This window comes from Podarcis cretensis (genome assembly GCF_951804945.1).
Source record: "Podarcis cretensis genome assembly, chromosome: 17".
Taxonomy (NCBI): domain Eukaryota; kingdom Metazoa; phylum Chordata; class Lepidosauria; order Squamata; family Lacertidae; genus Podarcis; species Podarcis cretensis.
In genome coordinates, this window is record NC_137187.1 from 33,459,924 (window position 1) to 33,482,855 (window position 22,932).

Here is a 22,932-nt window from a genome sequence, read left to right on the forward strand (position 1 = left end):
TACAGGACCACCCAGTTCAGCATTTGATTATGCTGATGACAATGACTAGCTGGAGGAATTCTCTGAAATGTTCCTCACATGCTGAAAAGGAAACCTACTCATCTGCTTAAATTCTGAAATTTAAACTGAGAGGTGGTTTGCCTTTTTAAAAAAGTGCTGCAGACTCTTAAGCAAAAAACGTCCAAGTAATACTATGTGCACATCACCGCCGCCCCCCTCCTCGCAGCTTTGCTTACGTCATGTAATAAAAATTTAAAGTCTTATATATATAATAAATGTTCATAAATGTACCAACCAAGCACGTACATAGATATGGGGACCACATTTCTGGAGCAGCACAGGAAGACCGCCCTGAAACCATTTTGACTCCCAAACTGACCAAATGTTTTCTCTGCAAGGAGGGAGGGGGTGAGGGAACCTACCCATTGTCTCAGGAATTGGGTAATCACCATCTCAAAGGAATGGCCAGACTACCGGGAAAGGCAATCAGATAAGGCATTATCAGATAACCTGGCAGACAGGAAAAACAACATTCAAATTTCTGTTGTAGACCGCCTTTTCTGTGGTATGATGTTTGTGGGGGGTGACCTTGAGTTACACCCCTGCTGTGATGTATGCATGATGTATGGAGGGGTGGTCTTGAGCTCCAGAGCAGGGAATTTAAAATGTCTATATAAGGGCAGGCACACATTTGTTCTGGGTCTTCCTCCAATCTCCTGCGTGTGAGGGGAGCACCCTGTTGCAACAACTTTAATAAAGATCAGGCTTCGTAGCTGCTTTGCTTCTCAATATTCTCTGGTTGGCCTCTGTTATTTTCTCCTACCGATAGGGAACCCACTTGAGGACTCTATATGGGCTCCTGGATACTCCATAAGGGAAGAAGGACAGATTTTGTTTACAACAATCACAACCAGGACAATGGTTGAGTTTCAATCTGGGAGCCTCTTACAGATAGGACCACAGCTCACATCATCTTTGCCCAACAGTTTTGCAAGCAGAGAGAAGCTGAGATCCCATCAGGTGCCCCCCACCTCTATTCCACACAGTGGTTTAAGGTAAGAAAATGCGGGGGCTTGCAGCAAGCAGGCAAACCAGTATACGGGTTTTAGTAGAAAAATGTGTAAGATCCGCTGACGTATAACAGAAAATGCAAATTGTAGCGCGGCACTTTTTAATTCTCTAACAAGATTTTTCTTTTTTGATTCGTTAATATTAAAATCAACAGTGCCATGAGCTTTGTGCTGCTGACTTCACAAAAGTTAAGACATCATAGCAAAAGTTGCACCTTCAGACACAGACCGAAGACGCCTTCAAACTGCAAAATCACCCAAATGTTACACTTGCAGAGGACAATCTCAAGAGTTATAGATTTTTATATATGAGATCAGACAAAATATGCCTCTGTGCTATAAATAATTCAGATTTCATTTGACGTTTTGCACAGCTCAAAAAACAATTAAAATAACATATTCAATTTGATAAATGTTATTAATAGAAACTCCAAGGTTTATCACTTTAACACATGATACAGCAGCTTTAAGATACCCAGATTTCAGTGTCTGAATTAATGTTAACCATAATTGTGGAAATTACATTTTGCCCTATTTGCCTAAGGGCAAAACACGATATAGCTTGCATTTCCCAGCATATTTTGATTGCCCAGGCTGCGAGCAGCTGCAGGGGCGATTAGGATTGTGGCAAACACAGGGAGGGAGGGTTTTTTATCCCTTCCCATGTCAATTCTCTTGATGCTAATTTCCCCCTCCCACCTGGAACCATCATTAGTTGTAGAAGAAAAATTAATAATAATAATAAAATTTATTTATACCCTGCCCTCCCCGGCCAGGGCCAGGCTCAGGGCGGCTAAAACCAAATATAAATTACAATAAAACGTAATAGAAAAGAATAACGGTTAATTAAAACACGGCTTAAAATACAGCTTAAAATGCAGCCTCATTTTAGTAGCAGCCCATAGATCAAGACCATAAAGGGAGGAAACCTCAGATATTCACCCGAGCCAGCTATCCATGCTGGTCCTACATGGGCCAGCAAAAAATCCAAGCGGAGATTTATATACCAAATCCTATATAAGGGGTCAGAGTGATTCTAAGCCGAAGGCCAGGGGAGAACATCTTGCAGGCCCTGCGGAAAGATGTCAAATCCCGCAGGGCCCTAGTCTCTTGTAACAGAGCATTCCACCAAGTCGGGGCCAGTACTGAAAAGGCCCTGGCCCTAGTTGAGACCCCATGGAGGGGATGGGAGGAAGTCCTGAGATTTGAAGGAAAGTCTTTATATGGATATACTTTTTGATTCGCTGTTTATAACTTTGTATTTGTAAAACTAATATAAATTTTATACACACACACACACACACACACACACAAACCCATATGGCAGTGTTTTTCAACCACTGTTCCGTGGCACGCTAGTGTGCCGCGAGATGTTGCCTGGTGTGCTGTGGGAAAAATTGAAAAATTTGAAAGATTTAAAGATAAAGTATTTTATAATTTTTCATATTTCTGTTTACTTACTATTTCATAATAAAGTAATTATAAAATACCTTCTTTGTGTTTATTTGATTCCTATTCAAGAGAACTACTTTATATATAGTCAATATAGGCACAGAGTTAAATTTTTTAACATTTTCTAATGGTGGTGTGCCTCGTGATTTTTTTCATGAAACAAGTGTGCCTTTGCCCAAAAAAGGTTGAAAAACACTGCCATATGGAGCCAGGCGATTCTTCTGAGTAAACTGGTTCCGAGCTTCTAAGAACTTCGCATACTAAAATATGAGACCCCAAACTTGGCCCAGTAACAAATCAGTAGGCAGTGCAGATCTTTGAGCAGAAGTATAATTTTCTAGTTGGATCTCACCCCTGTCAGCAACCATGCTGCAGCATTCTGAACTAGTCCAACCTTGAAATTACCAACACCTGGACTCCTGTGCCCAAATTATGGTTGCAGCAGTCATGTTCAGCTGAAGCTGGTAAAAGATGCTCCTAGCCACTGAGGCCACCTGTGTCTCCAGTAGCAAAGGTGGATTCAGGAGCACAGCCAGACTGCATATCTGCCCCTTCAGAAGTAATGCTACCTTGTTCAGGTCAGGCAAAGTTCACAAACAAGGCAGCCGCTCACCCACAGAGCTCTGTCTTGCCCGGAGTCAGACTTTGTTTATTTCTCCTCATCCAGTGCACCACTGCAACCAGGCACAGATCCAGGGTCTGCACAGCCTCTTCTGAGTCAGATGTGATGGGGAAACAGAGCTGAGTGTCCTAGGCACAGTGATGGCACCTTGCCCTAAATCTGCTAATGACCACTCTCCCAAGTGCTTCATTTAGATATTAAATAGCATTGGAAACAAAACAGCGTGGCTTTCAGAACGCCTTCTAAATCAGGTCCGCGGATGGTCCAGGAATCAGTGTGTTTTTACATGAGTAGAATGTGTCCTTTTATTTAAAATGCATCTCTGGGTTATTTGTGGGGCATAGGAATTTGTTCATTTCCCTCCCTCCAAAATATAGTCCAGCCCCCCACAAGATCTGAGGGACAGTAGACCAGCCCCCTGCTGAAAAAAATTGCTGACCCTTGTCTAGTGCTACTCTCTAAAATGAACACTCAGAGGCAGGGAGCAGAACCACTGTAACACAATGCCCACAATATAAACCAGCAGAGCACAGTCCAGGAGGATTCCATAGTCAGAATAGTATCAAAAAGCCACAGAGAAATTGAGAAAGAGAGAGACAGCAAGTTCACACTCCCCTTGTCCCATTGTCAATAAAGGTCATCCATCAGGGCAATCAATTTGTTCCCATGGCTAAGTCTGAATCCTGATTTGAATGTGTCTGTACGGTCATACCTTGGAAGTTGAACGCAATCCGTTCCAGAAGTCCGTTCGACTTCCAAAATGTTCAGAAACCAAAGCGCAGCTTCTGATTGGCTGTAGGAAGCTCCTGCAGCCAATCGGAAGCCGCGGAAACCCCATCAGACTTTGGCTCCCAGAAATAGTTCGCAAACCGTAACAGTCACTTCCAGTTTACGGCGTTTGGGAGCCAAAACATTCAAGAACTAAGCTGTTCAAAAACCAAGGTAAGACTATTATCCATGAATGCCTGAACTTGTTCCACCATAACCATCTACCAGCTTCCCCAAATAAGGGGGGTTTGTGGCTAGCTGGTAGCTAGTTTGTCCAAGCCAATGGGTCCAGTACTAGTTTATTTAGAACTGGCTGGACCACCGCCTTCTCCAAAGTGACAGGGATCATCCCAACATGCAGCAAAGCATTAACCACACTCTGGACCCAACCAGTCATAGCTCCATTGCTAGACTTAGTAAGCTAAGAGAAACAGGGATCAAGGGGGCAACATGGCTGGGCAGAGAGCCAAAAGCACCTGTAAGTGGAAGGTGATCCCACCACACATCAAGGCTTGGACATCGGAACCTGCCACAAATGCAGAGTTAAAGCAACTTTATCATCAAAATGTGCAGCCAGTTGGTCTCAGCAGGTTCTTGAGGGGCTCCAGCGTGAGTCAGCAGTTCCAAACTGCACAGAAGCGCTCCAGTGGTGAGCTGCTTGAGGCACAAAATGCATCTTCTTCAATGCCTTGTAGGCAAAATGATGCACAGTAAGTGTTTGGTTGACCCCTCAAGGGAACTTCTGCACCGCTTGAGCTCTAGACTTTGTCCAGCCTGTTTCATAGCCCACGGCTCCTCCAAATAGCAGGGAGCATACTGGGTTCTACAACACCGAAGAGGCTGTGTCTCATCTCACCGTTCCACAATAGAAATCAAGGTTTGGACAAGATCATCGGCCTTCTCTGCTGCCAAGTTCCCCAGAACATTCAGAAATCCATGTTTCCATCAAACTTCAGGGCAGACCCTCCGAATGGGTCCATCACAGTTGCAGGGGGGAACTGCCATCACCAGTCCAAACTTTACCAGATGGTGGTCTGGCCATGACAATGATTTGCCCTGCACACACCCCAACTTTAAGCCATGCCTCACATCACTCTGGGTAAAGTCTGTAAATCAAGGGCAGTTAGTTGGACCGATGGCCATTTGAGACAGCCCCCTGGTGGCTGTGGAGGCCATGAAGTTCTGAGTTAGATCTATAGCAGCCTCTGTGTGGATATTAAAGTCACCTAGGGCTTCCAACACCATGCTAGAGATCACTTTAGCCAACTCAGTCTGGGAGGCTGCTGGGCAGAAGAAAAGTGGTTGGTATACCCCCAGTATGCTCACCTCTCCCAATACCAGGTGCAAGGTCCTCTAAACCTACCTGAAGATCAATAGTTTTTTGGTAAAGGGGATGGAAGTCCTATGGACAATGGTGACACACAGACCCAGATTCTCTAGTTTGGTTTAGTGCTGCACTATGTCCCAAGGTGGCAGAGCAGAGTTGGTCAGACCCACCCAGGTCTCAGTATTCACATCAAGTCACCCCCTACAACCTCAATCAAATGGTGGTCAAGTATGGTCTTATTATGGAATTACCGTATTTTTCGCTCTATAGGACACACCCGACCATAGGACGCACCTTGTTTTAGAGGGGGAGAACAAGAAAAAAATATTCTCCCCCTCTCTGCTCAGCACCCCTTCAGCGAAGCGGCAGGAGAAATGGAGCCCCTTCCATTTCTCCTCCCGCTTGGCTGAAGGGGTGCTGCGCAGCTCTCCCTCTCTGCTGAAGCCAGGAGAGTCTTGCTCTCCCGGCTTCAGCAAAAGGAACCCAAAGCCTTTGGAGCGCAACGCGAGGTCCCGCTGTGCTCCAAAGGCTTCAGGCGGCTATCCCTGAAGCCTGGAGAGCGAGAGGGATCAGTGTGCACCGATCCCTCTCGCTCTCCAGGCTTCAGCAAAAGCAACGCGAAGCTTCCGGGGTGCGGAAGGAGCACTCCCTCTGCACTTTGGAGGCTTCGTGTTGCTATCGCTGAAGCCAAGGAGCCTGCATTCGCTCCATAGGACGCACACACATTTCCCCTTAATTTTTGGAGGGGAAAAAGTGTGTCCTATAGAGTGAAAAATACGGTAAGTAGTAGCAATACCAGACCAGAGAAATCATCCCATAAGCGACCAGGTACTTCTGGAAGCAGAGCAGCTGAGAAGCGAAGCATTTAGACCTCTGCCTCAGATGGTAGCCAACCCCTCTTTCCAAATAAACAGCTCTGCTTACCCACAATGACCAAAAATAAAATAGCACACAAATAATGTCGGGAAATGCTTCCAGGCATCTTCCATGACAAGTTTAGTTTTGCCCCTAGAGCAACAGACAGCCATATTCTGACATTCAGTGGGCAAGAAGAATGCCCACCCCCATTGAAGAAGGTTGGTTTCTATTGAATGACGATGGTGTCTTCCTGCCATTGCGTAGGCTGCCTCTCAATGTCTTTATCACCGCCATGCGATAAAGGGTACATCCAAGTTCACATTTCAACTAATTGGCACTAAACACACATTTCCCTGCTAACTTGCTTGTGACAAAGCTTGTACTTCGGGAATTTAAATCTGGAATCTACATTACAGTCCCCAAGGGGGGAAATGACTGGCATTCACTATAAAATATGCCACCCAGTCCCTCTTTCTAGTTTTTGAGATTTTTTTTTTTTAATGATAAAGTATCTTACTAAGTTTCTGGACTGCCCCTTTCAACCTGCTGCTGTTTCCAGCGAGAACACATTCATTCTGCATCCATGAAACGACCACAGGTCAGGAACAGACAATTTGCAGTCAGGATATTTTGGGCTTGGGCAGAACATTCCAATGGGGCAAGGAGGGGATGAATTTGTGGTGCAAGAACCACCAAATTCAGAACTCTCTGGGCTCATGCCAGAAGGTGGCGGGGGGGGGGGCAGAGTTTTCTCCTGCCATCCTGTACTGCTCCACCCATTTTGTGTTTTTCCTCCCAGTGGTATCAATATGAAGGCAAACTGGGGCATACCTACCGCTGGAGCACTGGTGCTTACAGAAAAGCAATGCTACTACAGCGAGGCACCTCCCTCTCCAGCTGCAGAGAGCTCTACTATACCTTACTGTTCCTGGAACACCCTCCCAGGGAACTTAGTTTTGCACCCTAAAAAGACAACCTCTTGCAATTCCAATGTACTTTCCATGCCATGCTGACCCTGTTGTATCTCAGCAATGCCTATCCATCTGTCAGTGTGCATGTGCTTCCTTCCTTTAATGCTACAAATTTTCTGTCGATATTTCAGTTTTCTTTTATTAAACTTGATAATTTACTTAAGAGTTAGATTTTGCCTGGATTTCTAAGTATATACTACATCTTCTGAGTTATGTGGCTGGTCACACACTGCCAAGGTGTTGCACAGAAGCTCAGTGCACCTGGATGAGTTTTGGACTAATACTAGCAAAGAACAGAACGTGACTTTGAGCCAAATAAATTGCTAACTGCGCTTAGCTTGGACTTCCTTCTTGCTTTTATAGAATGTTGGTGGCAACACAACAGGGGACAGATTACATACTAAAACTACCTAGAAACAGTAAATAGAAGTTATAGCATCTGGATCTGAAAGGAGGAGAGAAAGAAAACCCTGGATGTCAGCAGTCCAGACGTGTGACAATCGCTCTCCTGGATTTGGCAATTAGATTAAACGGCAGTCTTTGGAGCAGGCATAGGGAACTGGATCAGGTCAGTGGGCTGGAACCAGATCTTCTGCAAACCCCATGAGCCATTTGGACAGGAGAATGAAGCTGCCCACCTGACAGCCACCTGATGTCACCATTATTTCCAGTGAAGCATTCCTGTTTGCTGAGACTCTGCCTGCTGCACAGTTTGATTCAAACTGTGTGGGCAGTTTGCTAGGCACAGACAATTAGCTGACCTTGGAAAGCCTGCAAACCCTGCTTTCAGCAAAGATCTCATCTTTGCCTTCCCCACACCTGATGTCTTGTATGATGTCAGGTGGGGGACAGGTGGCCATGGCCAAGGGATAACAGCCTTGCAGGCTAAATTAGGATCCCCATCAGGCCTAACTAGAGTACAGGGTGTGCAAAGTTTAAGCTCAAATTTCTGCTTAATTTGAAATTCACTGAGTGGCCTTTGATAATCAACATGGCATATCTTCCTGCGCAAAGGAGGCCACTGGGAGAAAGGTGTGCTACAAAAGTCCTGTTGGCTTCATTTGTTCCTTAACATCTGCAAAAGGAGAAGGCTTCCTCTCTGGAAATACAGTCAAATCTCGGTTGTCGAACATAATCCATTCTGGAAGCCTGTTTGGCTTCTGAAATGTTCAAAAACTGAGGTGCAGCTTCCGATTGGTTGCAAGAATTTCCTGCACTCAAACAGAAGCCGCGTCAGACATTCAGCTTCCGAAAAACATTCAAAAACCGGTGCATTTACTTCTGGGTTTTCGGCGTTTGGGAGCCAAAACGTTCCAAAACGGAGGCGTTTGGGATCTGATTGACTGTATTTCACATGAAAAGGTCGCATGCAAACTAAATGGAAGTAAGTAATAACAATAAAATCAAGTAGCTAGTTCTGAGGACCAGATGGCCTGAAACCAGACTATTTCTTTATTCAGTTGTATACTTGAACCTCAAGACAATGCCCCCTCCCAAACCAAACTCAAAGTCACAAACTGCCGTCTTCAAAGCCACAAATCAAAGCTAGTATTTCCCCCCCAAAGGGGGCTGTCAAATTTACTTGCTGCACAAATGTGCTGAGAATTCAGACACAGCTTTGCCATTTGTAAATATCAGGTGCTCAAATCTGACCTTCCCTCTGAACAAACACCAGCAACAAGCCAATGCAACAGGTAATCTGAACCGGTACCTCAAGGTCTGGTTTCAGTAGCAGCCTGTGGAGCTGCCCTCCCAACCTTGGCATCAGTAAGAGCTTACCCAAGGTTGAGACAGGGAGTGGGAGAACAGCTGTGGCATCAGGGCCATATGTGCAGATCACGAGGTGCCAAGGTGCCCAGGCAGTCACAATCTCACTGCCACCCTGTGATGCCCCGGCCCCTGGTAAACTGCAGCTTTAATACCGGTGTCAGGAGAAAAGTTCCATGCCACCTCATGGTCTGCTATAGTCTCTTTTCATCATATTCCATCCACAGCTAGCTTGTCATTATCGTTAAAAAAAAAAAAAAGGTGTATCGCGATAGTAAATGATGACATAGCAAATCCTGAGAGAAGCACAAATACACCACAGTTCCAGGCCTGTGATCCATTCACCATCTACCAAAAGCTCCTTAAGGCCTCCACAGCCAGTGCCAGGTTTACGTATAAGCTAAACAAGCTATAGCTTAGAGCCCCACTCTCTTGGGCGCCCCAAAAATTTAAAGGAAAAAAACCCTGGATGTATATTTCCAAAACATAATATAAAAAACAATTAAGATAAAACATACAAACAGCAACAGTGTTTTCTGCTGTGTAGGCTCCTATGATGAAAGTAATGGGCCCCGCCTGCTAGCCTGCTCCCTAAAATATCACTGGTTTGCTCATTTCTATATATAGGGTGCCTACATTCTGCATGGACGGGTTGCATGGCAACATGTGCAAATGGCTTTAGATACCTATTAGGTCCATAAATTACCATATAGCATATATTCAACACAAAAAACAGCGGCAATTTGTTGTTGACAAAGGACAGCTGGACATATAAAGGGCCCCATTACATTCAGTAGCTGAGGGGCTCATCAAACCTAAATTTGGCCCGGTCCACAACAAACAGAGAAGCTTAATTCATGTACCACAACAAGCTGTAAATGAAATCCCACCACCCTAAGCATAATAACTGGCCTGCTGGATCAGACCAAAGGTCCTTTTAGCCCAGAATCCTACTAATTTTAATTTTAATCAACTTGTTTTTATTATTGGTTGTTAGCCGCCCTGAGCCTGGTCTTGGCTGGGGAGGGCGGGGTATAAATAAAAATTTATTATTATTATTATTATTATTATTATTATTATTATTATTATTATTAATCAGATGCCTCTGGAAAGCCCACAAACAGGGCTGGGTGACTATAATGTTCTCTGCTGCTGCTTCCTATTAACTGGTCTTTAGAGGGGTGCTTCCACTGGTCTGGAGGAGCAGTCATCGAGGAGGGCACAGTTGCACACTCAAGCCCTCCTGGCAGATGAGTTCCTGCCAGGGTCACACAGTGCCAACCTTTCCACTGCATCACCCCTCTTCCTCCTCATAAGTGGCAGTACCAGGAAGCCATCCACCACTACTACTGAGTGCTCCTGAGATTCCATATGGCCCTTCTTCCTAGCCACTGAAAAATCCCCATGGATTTCTCTAATCCCAGTTTAAAGCCAGCTAACCAGGTGCCCATTGCCACTTTTTATGGCAGCAAATTCCATTTGTTGTTGTTGTTGTTGTTGTTGTTGTTGTTGCCCATTGCCACTTTTTATGGCAGCAAATTCCAGTTGTTGTTGTTGTTGTTGTTGTTGTTGTTGTTGTTGTTGTTGTTGTTGTTACCACCCCACCCATCTGGTTGGGTTTCCCGAGCCACTCTGTGCGTCTCCCAGGAGAATATTAAAAACACAATAAACCATCAAACATTAAAAACTTCCCTAAACAGACCTGCCTTCAGATGTCTTCTAAAAGTCAGATAGTTGTTTATTTCTTTGACATCTGGTGGGAGGGCGTTCCACAGGGAAGGCACCACCACTGAGAAGTCCCTCTCCCTGGTTCCCTGTAGCATTGCTTCTTGCAGCAAGGGAACCGCCAGAAGGCCCTCGGCGCTGGACCTCAGTGTCCAGGCAGAACGATGGGGGTGGAGATGCTCCTTCAGGTATACTGGGACGAGGCTGTTTAGGGCTTTAAAAGTCAGCACCTACTATGCCAAACATATTTACCTCCTTCATGGGATTTGGGTCTCCAGGCCTCTTTTTCCACAGATGCCGCCTTATGGCGTTGACGTTTTTACCGAGCTATCTGCCACAATTTCAGGTTAAGTCACTGCCACTTCTGACTCCATCACTGTACATGGAGTTCTGGAGTTCTGTTTGCCCCAATGTACCTCACTTTACGCTATCCCACTCGCCATTTGGTTGACCATCAACTCAGTTTGAATGGAACCAGTTGGAGCTCTTCAAAAGCTGTTTGGTTTTTATCATCATCATCATCATCATCATACTGTGGCTTATCGTGATGTCTGGGTCAAACCAGAGCCAGGATCTCTCCTTCTCCCTGCCCCCCACCGCCACATTGTCTTACCTGTGATTTTGTCTCTAACCAGCTTGCAGGATTCAATCTCTCCGATACTTCCAAAGAGGCTCTTGAATTCTTCCTGTGTCATGTTCTGGGGTAGGTAGTTGACTATGAGGTTAGTTTTGGAGTCATCAGTGGCGCCGTTGGCACTAATCAGTGGCCCATTGGGGAGGGAACTGTTGCTTGTGGGACCATTGGACACTTGGGTCTCCATTGTGCTGATTATCTGCTGAAAACAAGAGGGAGTGGGGGGAGGGGGTTACTGTTATGAAGGAACTGAAAGCAGAACCCAACAATCAGTGTCAGGCTTGGGTGTTTCTGCTTGCGATCTCAGGGATGTCGTGATGGGAAGGATCTGATTGGCCATAGGTTTGTCTGGATGGATCAGGGTTCCTGTTCTGAACCATCCAGAAGTTCCTTTGACAAGCTTTGTTTTGTTGGAGAGGCATTTTGCCTGCTGGCTACTCAGGTACCACTTATCCCACTGAGCCAAGATGGAGGAGATAATACATGTGAGGTGCAGCACACAAAATGCATTCTACAACTACTTATTACTGAATTTGCACTTATTTTTATTTATAGCCCATTCCATGTCAAGGGCCCAGGACAGGAGACAATACATTAAATCACAACACACACACACACCCAAAATTACACAGGTTAAATTGTATATCCCCTGGTCATCAAAAGCCCATTTAAACAAACAAACAAAGCAGTATTGTTTTTCAAAGCAAAGTTGCCAGGGAATGCTGGAGTTGAAGACAGACATGGAGAACACCTCCCCCCATTAATAAATACACCAGCCATGAAGAAGAAATGTCAGCTCAGATGAGCCACATGTTTGCTTCCTTACACACACAACCGAGGTTACCAACTCTGCTATAACCCTATGGGATCTGGAAAACCAAGTAATACAGTCCTGAAAGCCATTGTCAACACAGGGGTGGAACCGCAGGTGTATGAAGTGATGATTTAAAAGTGTGGGGCAGAGAGCCTTTGAGCATGCACAACAGATCCACAGGCACACAAAATATGCAGAGGGGATTCCACTGATCCCTAAACGAAAGTTCCTGGGATGAGTGTGTGGAATACAGGCAAGAAGAAAAATCTGCCCATTGGTCATTTGTATATGCTGATCCACATGAAGGAGGAGAATTTCAAACTATCCCAAAGTACCTCTGACTGGGAGAGAGAGAGAGAGAGAGAGAGAGAGAGAGAGAGAGAAAGGGAGAAGAATAGTACTGCACCTGAACGTCCTGAACTTCCACACTGTCAGCCACATCTCCCCATCCATCCACAGATATATCCCACACAGGGACGCTGGTGGCGCTGTGGTCTAAACCACTGGGCCTTTTGGTCTTGCCGATCAGAAGGTTGGCAGTTCGAATTCGCACAATGGGGTGAGCTCCCGCTGCTCTGTCCCAGCTCCTGCCAACCGAGCAGTTCAAAAGCACACCAGTGCAAATAGATAAATAGGTACCGCTGTGGTGGGAAGGTAAACGGCGTTTCCGTGCGCTCTGGCACTCATCACAGTGTACCATTGTGCCAGAAGCAGTTTAGTCATGCTGGCCGCATGACCTGGAAAGCTGTCTGTGGACAAACACCAGCTCCCTCGGTCTGAAAAGCAAGATGAGCGCCACAACCCCATAGTCACCTTTGACTGGACTTAACCATCCAGGGGTCCTTTACCTTTTATGTCCCACATGTATAGATATATATGTTCCCCATCTTTCATAATATTCTTTACTGATTTTCATTTGTACACTCCACATACCCATATTGTATTACATTTCACATTTACACCTGCTCCCACATCTAACTTTTTCGCATTGTCTTCATCCGTTTTGTATATTATTGTTCTTCTTTCGTATTTGTCCATAGGGTGTCTATAGTCAAATAAATCCTCCTGTATATACAATTCTTATTATCTGTCTATGTTCATTTACAACTACCATTGGTTACATTAGTCACCCTGTACATTTTACCTTTTATTATTTTCTTTATCCAGAAATTTTATTTGTATTTCACATTATGAGGTTTATTTTCCCCATCACTGCAGTCAGAAGTCACATAGTCTTTGGCAACTTCATATGGCTCAGATCACCATTTTTTCATTTGCATCAATGAATCCATTAATATATACAGTACACCAATTCAACAACAGTCTGTTGCCTAGAGTTGGGAGCATGATGGGGAAATCAGTTGCATCTGCAGAACAATCCAGGCATTCTACAGGTGCCTCCCTCCAGCAAGAGTGGCACAATTCAGTTTCCTCCTCCCACATTTGTCCTGATTTCCACAAAGCCTCTGTGCCCGGGCTCAGTTCCCCTTTGCCTTCCAGCAGACTTCTGTTCTGCTAGCAGTGCAATGGCTCCCTGTTAAACTATTGATCAGGCCATCGATTCTGCTATTATCTCCAGCTTCAGGCCAGGATTGCATAGCATCAAAGGAAAATGCTTCGCTGCCTGCAGGACCTGTCATTAATTCTGCTTCCAAAGACAATCAATGACATGCAGTCTCACTATCAATACATATTCTCCCCCAATGGCTTTGAGAACTCAGCGTCAAAAATCAAAAATCCAAAAATAAGAGGAACGGCTAAGGGAGCTGGGCATGTTTAGCCTGGAGAAGAGGAGGTTAAGGGGTGATATGATAGCCATGTTCAAATATATAAAAGGAGGGAGGGAGAAAGGTTGTTTTCTGCTGCTCCAGAGAAGCGGACATGGAGCAATGGTTCCAAACTACAAGAAAGAAGATTCCACCTAAACATTAGGAAGAACTTCCTGACAGTAAGAGCTGTTTGACAGTGGAATTTGCTGCCAAGGAGTGTGGTGGAGTCTCCTTCTTTGGAGGTCTTTAAGCAGAGGCTTGACAACCATATGTCAGGAGTGCTCTGATGGTGTTTCCTGCTTGGCAGGGGGTTGGACTCGATGGCCCTTGTGGTCTCTTCCAACTCTATGATTCTATGATTCTAAGAGAGGGAAAGGGCTCAGGCTTTCAGACTGCACTCCACCATGGTGGCTGTTTGCACCATCATTTTTAACATCTAGAAATCAATACTAGATGGGTTTCTCAGAGTACTGGTGTGCTGAGTCTCAAATACTCTGACGTGTGCATTTCTAATTTCACCACATCTTGGTTCAAGCTACCTTAGGTTATATGGTAAGAGAGACACTGAGACTTTCATCCTGGGCCAATTGCCTTTAATATGCTCAAAAGCACTGCATGAATAGGGCCTTTGCTACATGAACTGGGGCTCCTTGGGATTTCAATATCTGAATCAATCCCATGTTGTTCTATTTTTGGTCGGACACTGTGGGCTCTCCAGACTGGGCTTTGTATTGGGGATTCTTGGCTCAGGTCTCATCTCCCTCTTTGTGAAGTGAGTGGGTTTATGCCCTTTGCCTGAGTTTTTTTATCCTAGGTACATAAAGCTGTCACAGCCAAGTGCTTTCTTTCAAAATGGCTCCGCATCACACAGCCTGCAGTCGCTCTCCATAGTTCTGTGTAGCAGCAAACAATTTGCTGACCAGCCTCCACCAATGATTCTGCGCAACACATGCAGCATGAAAGCCAGGCACCATAGAAGCAGCTGGCTTCCCTGCTTCAGTTTTCAACTCAACCCAGCCCTACCCCTAAAGTATCACCACCAGGATGGGAAGAAAGCAGCACTGTCACGATGCTGCAAATAGAGCAGACATTACACAGTATTTAAAAAGGATATGATACCCGCTCAGGGCCGATGTGCATGTTGTGTCAGTGAGCATCACCAACAGGAAGCGGAAGCTACTCAAAGCTCTCCATTAGGAGTGTGATAGCTCTGTTTGAAACGCTACTCATGGCAATTTTAGGTAGCCACTTCAAAATGTAATCTGTGAAGCAGCCCCAAAATATAGAAACACACAGATATGAAAGAGACTTAAATGAGTAGCAGGCAGTAGAGATTGATAGTTGTTGTGTGTTTCTGTTGTCTTGTTAATAAGGCCTCAGTATGCTTCAGAGGAAGCAATTCATATATGAAGAAAGGTAATGATAATATTTTTTATTTTAAAAACCCAGGGAAACTGAAGAAAAACGGGGCACCCATTTTATCATCATCATCATCATCATCATCATCATCATCATCACCTTTTCCCCAGAACTGAGACTCAACATAGATTGCCAAAAATTAAAACAGCATGAATAAGAACACAGAAAACTAAAAACATATACAGTGGTACCTCAGATTACATACACTTCAGGTTACAGACTCCGCTAACCCAGAAATAGTGCTTCAGGTTAAGAACTTTGCTTCAGGATGAGAACAGAAATTGTGCAGCAGTGGTGCAGCAGCGGCAGCAGGCCCCATTAGCTAAAGTGGTGCTTCAGGTTAAGAACAGTTTCAGGTTAAGAACGGACCTCCGGAACGAATTAAGTTCTTAACCCGAGGTACCACTGTAAAAAGTGATAGCTAAAAAGTCATTAAGCCATAATGGAATTAAAACAAATCTATTAAACTACAGATAGTAAAAGCAGCACAGATCTTTCGTTAAGCTTTCACTTCAGAATAAAACCATCTTCACTTGCAGATGGGAGGGAGCCAAGTGTAGCTTCTCTGGGAAGGGAATTCCAAAGTCAAAGAGCAGCCTCCAAGATGGCCGTCTTCTGTGAATGTGCCTGTAAGGGTGGGTGGGACTGAGAGAAGGGCCTCCCCCAGACATTTCTGTGCCTGAGCAGAGAGAAAATGGCCTGGGCCTAAGATACCTAGGGCTTCATAGGTCATAATCAGAATCTTATTCCAAAGTTTTGGGGTCACAGGAAGCAGCAGAAGACAATGTGGGGCAGCAATGTTCACTTGACCTCCAATCTATAATATCACTGTAGCTTACCAGGAGACAGTGGTCAGGTTAGGTCACTTCTGGGAGTTAGCAATGCAAGGAGATGAACAGCATCCTTCAGGGTGCCAGATTTGCAGGATCACTACCCTATAGTGATTCCCATACATATTGTGTTTAACCACCACTAGTTCTGCTACTGCAGAAGGGTTACATCAGTTCTGCAATTCCATCCTTTATAATGCAGATTGACTTGTTAAAGTAACCTGTTTTCATCTTACAAGTCAAGTAATGGGCTCCTTAAGGCTACAAGCCTAAAGGGCAATCCTGTGCAGGTTCTGTCTGCAGTAATGCCCAGTGCATTCAACAGGATTCACTCCCCATTAAGCATGTTTAGGACTGTGGCTTTAACTGCAGAGTAACTTCTTACTGAACTCAATGAGACTTAATTGTGAGTAGAAGATATGCTGAATCTAAACCATGCTGCAGAGTTATCAAGACAGGTACTTGATACTGTAAACAGGTCGTTCTGGTATCACAAACAGGACTCGGGCAAAAGTAGAAATCCCAATTTAATGGGGGGGATATCCAGGCTAGCATTTGTATGCTGCTGATGACATTGCGTGGCTGCTGTGAAGGCTCTGCCTGCCTGAGGAGCACCAAACACTCCTCGTCTCCTTATGCAAGACGTGTTCTCATGACCCAGCACCCTCGTTGCTCTTCACTGCGCTCACTTTTAATTTCCAGAAAATTTTTAAAAGCTTTGGAAGTCCAGCTTAGACATAACAGAATGTCTAATGCTTCTCACCAGAGACAGCATGCGCGAGCAGGGAAATAATCAAATTATTTATGTAACCGGAGAATGACACAGAGAAAGAAATGGATGCAAGGATGGAGCTGACAGAAGCAATTATCCAGAAACTCTTTTTTCCCCCCTTCCCAAATCCAAACTTTATCTATGCTGGGCCAATATACATTAGAGCCTAGAGTGTTTATCCATACATTACCTAGCATGTAATCTTATGGTAACTGTGCTAGGGTTTTTTGTTGCTGTTTCTTTTTGCTTTTGCTTTTGCCCCAGACATGGTGCAAAATAGCTTTCAAGGCCAGGATATGTTCTGTGGACAGAGATGCACCTGCAGAACACTGTGCTGTCCCAGAGATTTAAGAAAAATAAGCATTGCCTCCCTCCTGGATGCAAGATGTTCATTTGCGAAGGACATCAGCAGGCGTGCCTCTGCTCCTTCTTAATAGCTGTGCAGAAGAGGGAGATTTGGCAGGTGCAGCCTGTAATGCAGGGATAAGCAAAGCTGCACCTGCTGAAATTTCCCTTTTTTAACATAACTGTTAAAAGGAGAGGAAGTCCTGCTCTCTTTTGCACCCAGGTAAAACCAGGTTCAGGAAGGTTACTAAGTTGGGAATTGATGCCTGAAGAATTGATGCTTTTGAATTATGGTGCTTGAGGAGATTCCCATGGACTACAAGAAGATCAAACCTATCCATTCTTAAGGAAATCAGCCCTGAGTGCTCACTGGAAGGACAGATCCTGAAGCTGAGGCTCCAATACTTTGGCCACCTCATGAGAAGAGAAGACTCGCTGGAAAAGACCCCGATGTTGGGAAAGATGGAGGGCACAAGGAGAAGGGGGCGACAGAGGACGAGATGGTTGGGCAGTGTTCTCGAAGCTACTAACATGAGTTTGACCAAACTGTGGGAGGCAGTGGAAGACAGGAGTGCCAGGCGTGCTCTGGTCCATGGAGTCAGATACGACCAAATGACTAAACAACAACAACAAAAGCATGGTTCTTTCATTTTGGGACAGGAAGTCAACTATGTGATGCAGTGATTTGAGTACTGGGTTTCAAATTAAAAGGCATCACCTCAAATTCCCACTTAGTGCTGAAGCTTGCTAGATCTCGAGTGTCAAGCTGCTAGCTCTCAGTGTCATCACTTGAGTTCTAAGATGGAAGCAAAGTTGTGCAGAAATGAAACAAGTGAACAGAAGAGATGTCATGAGCTTCCTGGAAGAGTGAGGTACAAATTACTATTATCAATCATCATTAAACCCTTGTATAACACCCTTCATCCGAAGATCTCAGGGCGGTTCACCACTAGAAGGTTTGGTCAGTGCTTTTTTCTAGGGGGTGCACATATCCCTAAACATTTTGTGAATCTTTGTACTCTTGTCCATTTACTGTATTGATCTTTCCCTATATGAACTATAAAATTGAGATTTTCTTGAGTCAAAATGAGAGTACCCCTAAACATTTTTTTAAGAAAAAAAGCACTGGATTTGGTTATACAGTAATATTTAAACAGTGTATAATTTGAAAGGCTTCAGGAAGGTCAGGCAGAAAGGAGATTAGGCAGGAAGGTCTTGGGGAGCTGTTAGCTCTCAGTTTTGGAACAGCTACCTCCTGTTTTCCTTCCAGACAAGATATTGTGCTCCCCCAGTTACCAACAGGCTGGGATCACACAGCCTAATCTGGTATCATTTTCAAGCTCTGGCCCACTTTAGCCCTGCTAAGCCCTTAATTGGGATGATCCTCACTCTCTATCCTCTTTAGAGCCACACAATGAGATTTGCCCCCCTTACTCCCCCTCTCTTGCCAACAAACATATGTTGGCAGGGGAAAGCATGGGGTTGGGAATTGGATTGAGATATGCACACCCCCAGGGTCTATTCTCTAGCCCCCTGTCCACCCGGACCCCCTTTCCCACATGACAGCCATCTGTCCTAGGTTGCTGGCCCCAGGGGCCTGCAGGCCTGGTTGCCATGGCAGCCATTCACTGTGTGATGCCATGGCAGCTTAAGCTGCTACCCCTAATCTGGTTGCTAAAGGATGGATGGGGTCTGTAAACACCATAGGTGCGGCTCTTGAAGCTGTGATTAGAGAGCTGGGACCCACACATTCCCCCTCTTGTTCAGCCCCCTGCCCCTATGGAGATAGCGCCCTTTTTACAGGGTACGGGTGTTTTAAAGTGATGTCTGCATTCTCTGCAGTTAAGCGAGGTGCTGGAAAAATCAGAACCAGATAGTAGCAGCTGATGAGAATTAGGCCCTTCTGTGCCTGAGACCTTGAGCAGCCCCTGCCAGTTTAGACAATGCTGGGCACTGATGGAAAAAGAGCCCGGTTTGATATAAAGCAGGAGAACGAGGATGTAAACAAGAAAACCAGGCATTTTGTTCTATGCCAGTATTAACAGCAGCACTCTTTGCTAGGGTGCCTCGACAAATCTTGCAAAGGAAGAGAAGCCACCATTGCAAGGAATTGCTCTAGTTTGGGGTGGGGGAGAAATAAAAGCGGGACGTCAGCATGGAATGCTACATATTGTATGTTGCTGCCCCCCAAATAGCCACAAACGTGCAGAAGACTGGCAAAATTCTATAGCACACGTGGAATATAGACAGGCAGCAGGATCTTTCTAAGATCCTGCTCAAAAATCTTAACAGTAGTTTTCATTTTTCGCAGCTTCATCCTCATCCAGCAATGATGGTTCCCAAAGGTCAGCACTATCTAAACAGGTTTCCAATGTTCCTCTATCTACACTAATCTATGATCAATAAATGGTTTTCAAAATGGTACCCTGATCCTTGACAGCTGGAGTCAACAACCCCAAGATTACGAAATGAAATAGTGTTTGTAACTGAAACTGCTTTTAGATGTTTCCGTTTTTGCTTTGTTCTAAATTGTGGGTCCGTTTACCACACCGGGGGGAGGGTGGGATATAAATTTGATAAACAGCAACAACCAACAACAACTGCACAAGGGAGCAGATTTTGTACCTACATTAATATTATCTCATGGTGACACACCTTTGTATCCGGCAATCATAAATGCTATGCATCAAGAATCTAAAAAACTATCTAGGTGCTGTACCAAAATATTCAAGATGACAGGAGGCTGCCCACAGGCTGACTATGGAAAAATAGCAATACATACAATGAAAAGGGGGAAAGAGATGAAAAAGGAGAATTGGAAAAGGAGACAAAACAATCATCCTGTGCTGAACAATTAAGAATATACTATCTGAAATAAATGGGACACAAGACAGTTCGGAACAGAAGACTGGGTTGATTTCACTAGCAGTTAGGAGGGAATTCCAAAGATTAACGCCAGAAACAAGAATGAAGAAGGGAAAGATCCCACTTTCATAAAAAGAAAAGAATGAGAGCAATACAAGGAAGAATAAAGACATGACCGCATTCTGTTCTTTTTGCAGTTTTTGTTAAGTATTATTAGTTGTTGCTCCTGTTGCTCTGATGTGTTTTGAATTTCATACGCCTTTTCATTGGATGACATGTTCTGGAGTGGGTGGTGTGTGTGTGTGTGTGTGTGTGTGTGTGTGGTTTTTTTAAAAAGGCAAAACTATGATAAAAGGTAAGGTGTAGCAAGTAAACTTTAAGATGAGGGACTGAACCATAAACAGAATATGGAATCTAAAATAAAACCACTCAAGAACAGTAATCCAGGCAGGGGTGTGTATGTGTGTTTCAGATCAGAAAATAAGATGAAGAACAGGATGTAAACATACAGGTTACTTGGAAGGCTTCTGAGTAGAAATGCTTCCTAAAAACAACTGTATAATGTATAATGTAATAAATATGTAAGTAAGGAGCTTAAGTTAGGCATACATAAATCGGTGGTTGGCACTGATGTCCCAGTGGATGCAGCAATGGAAGGAAAACCTGTCCACCATTTCTGACCTTGGATGCTCCAGGTGCCATGAAAAAGGGACACCATTGTGGTTATTATTTTTAACAAGGCAAAGCCTACTTTTCTATAAAGATCTAAGCCCAAAGCAGCTTATGAAGCCAAACAATCAAGAGAGAATATGAAGTAACAAAACAATAAAATGGTTGAACTGCACAATATCCAAACTGCCCATCGCACACGCCAACCAAAACAATTGCAAAGTCAAGCAAGCTTGTGATAGTGTGTCTATTCCTCTATCCTCCTCTGACCTGTCAAACCCTCTCTCAGTGGAACAGGCCACTCAGAAATAAGATTCCCCAGATTTGCAAAAGCATTTAGTTTGCAAATTCTAAAGCTTAAAAAAAAAGGTCTTGTAAGGGCCAGTTTTCTTGCAATTACATGCCTACCTGTCCCCTAGAATTTCCACCCGAGTTGGTTGTGTTTTGTTTTTTTTGTTTATGTGCTTAATTGGTCTATTGTTTTTTCCTCCCTGTAATTGTGCATCTTGAAATGCAGTTTTAATGAAACTGAATAAAGACTGCTCAGAGACTTCCAGGACCTATGGAATGTCAAGGACGGATGAATCACAGAATGCAGAGCCATGGTTGTCAACTGGAGGAGACACAAAAAAAGAGACTGGGGGAATACAGACCTGTTTGAGCTCCTAACAGCTATTAGTATCTTATATATTGGGGGCATGGTGGGGTGCATACCATGAGGTTTAAAAAGCCCTTTCCTTTCCAGAAGGAACCTTTGGTCAAATTTTATGTTCTTGGCACAAACACAGGAGCCCAAACTCCCATTGCAAAGGTGGAGTGTTTTTCCCCTCTCTGTCTGCCACTGTGACCTCCTGGGACTAAAGGATGGTCTGGGGCTTTTCCTAATGGGGTCAAGGGAAGGGTGGTATCCAAGCCCCATTAAAATTAATGAACATGGCTAAGTTAGGTATAAGGGATGCGGGTGGTGCTGTGGTCTAAACCACTTAGCCTAGGGCTTGCTGATCGGAAGTGCGGCGGTTCGAATCCCTGCGACGGGGTGAGCTCCCATTGCTCTGTCTCAGCTCCTGCCCACCTAGCAGTTCGAAAGCACGTCAAAGTGCAAGTAGATAAATAGGTACCACTCCGTGTGCTGCTCTGTTTTTGCCAGAAGCAGCTTAGTCATGCTGGCCACATGACCCAGAAAAACTATCTGCGGACAAACGTCGGCTCCCTCGTCCAGTAAAGCGAGATGAGTGCCACAACCCCAGAGTCGTTCGCGACTGGACTTAACTGTCAGGAGTCCTTTACCTTTTAAGTTAAGTCTATTATTTTCAGTGGGTCCACTATGAGTTAAACTTAGTTGAACACCACCCAAAGAGATGAAATTACTGTATTGTTGGAGACCAAAACCTACTAGGTAACTACAGCTTCCTTCATTTCACCAGAGCAAAATTGCTTAATGGGATTTAGTTTAGCTTAGTTTTTGTTTTTATGTATTATTTGCACGACTGCCATCGGGGATATCAGAAGTGGCACCCATTTACGATGTTTTGCTTTCCCAACTTTGAATGGTGATCCCGGAACGGAACTGCAAAAAATCCCTTACAGCTAAGCATCCTCCTGACCGTACAGGAGATGCTTCTCAATGTCCCAACCTAGTGACACCCATTTGCAATGCAGAGGGAAGCAGGCCAGGCTGGAGGAGGGATTTAGACTGCAGGGGCCAGAAGCCTCGGAAGCTCACCAGGAAGCATCGGATGCAGATCCAAACCATCCCAGAGGTAAGCGCACATCCCTGAATTAAATTGGACAGCTGCATGACGCTGCCATCTCCCAGCCGAGCTCGTCAGCTGACAGAGACAATTGTGGAGGAGGACATGTCTGCCAAGTGGAGTCCCACCTCCGTCCCACTCCCACCTGCATCATGCAACCAGAGAAGTGCACTATAGAACCCCTTGCAATGTCAGAGAGGAAGTCGGGAGCCAACACAAAGACACCTGAAATCTGGGGTGGAGGTATGATGGAGTAGTTTTTCAAATATATACATATATGTACAGTCATACCTTGGATCCCGAACGCCTTGCAAGTCGACCGCCGTGGTTCCCAAACGCCACAAACTCAGAAGTGACTGTTCCGGTTTGTGAACATTCTTTGGAACCCAAACGTCTGATGCTGGTTCCATGGCTGCAGGAGCTTCTGAATGTTTTGGAAGTCGAACGGACTTCCGGAATCGATTCCCTTCACAGGGGCGTCGCAAAGGGGGGTATGGTCCACCC

General features: G+C 44.8%; 1 protein-coding gene and 1 long non-coding RNA gene across 8 annotated transcripts in view; one reads left to right on the forward strand and one right to left on the reverse strand.

The window, feature by feature from the left end:
* ELAVL3 (ELAV like RNA binding protein 3) overlaps window positions 1-22,932 on the reverse strand; it is an 86,396-nt gene that overhangs the window by 27,523 nt on the left and 35,941 nt on the right. For 6 of the 7 annotated variants that reach the window (XM_079959652.1, XM_079959649.1, XM_079959648.1 and 3 more), the window contains exon 2: window positions 11,174-11,396. In XM_079959652.1, the coding sequence (XP_079815778.1) occupies window positions 11,174-11,396 (223 nt within the window). The remainder of the gene's footprint in view (window positions 1-11,173; window positions 11,397-22,932) is intronic. The other variant, XM_079959653.1, reaches the window with a different exon arrangement.
* On the forward strand, window positions 17,807-19,635 carry LOC307206069. Its single transcript, XR_013834258.1, has 2 exons — window positions 17,807-18,015; window positions 19,455-19,635. It is a non-coding gene; the product is annotated as an uncharacterized lncRNA (long non-coding RNA).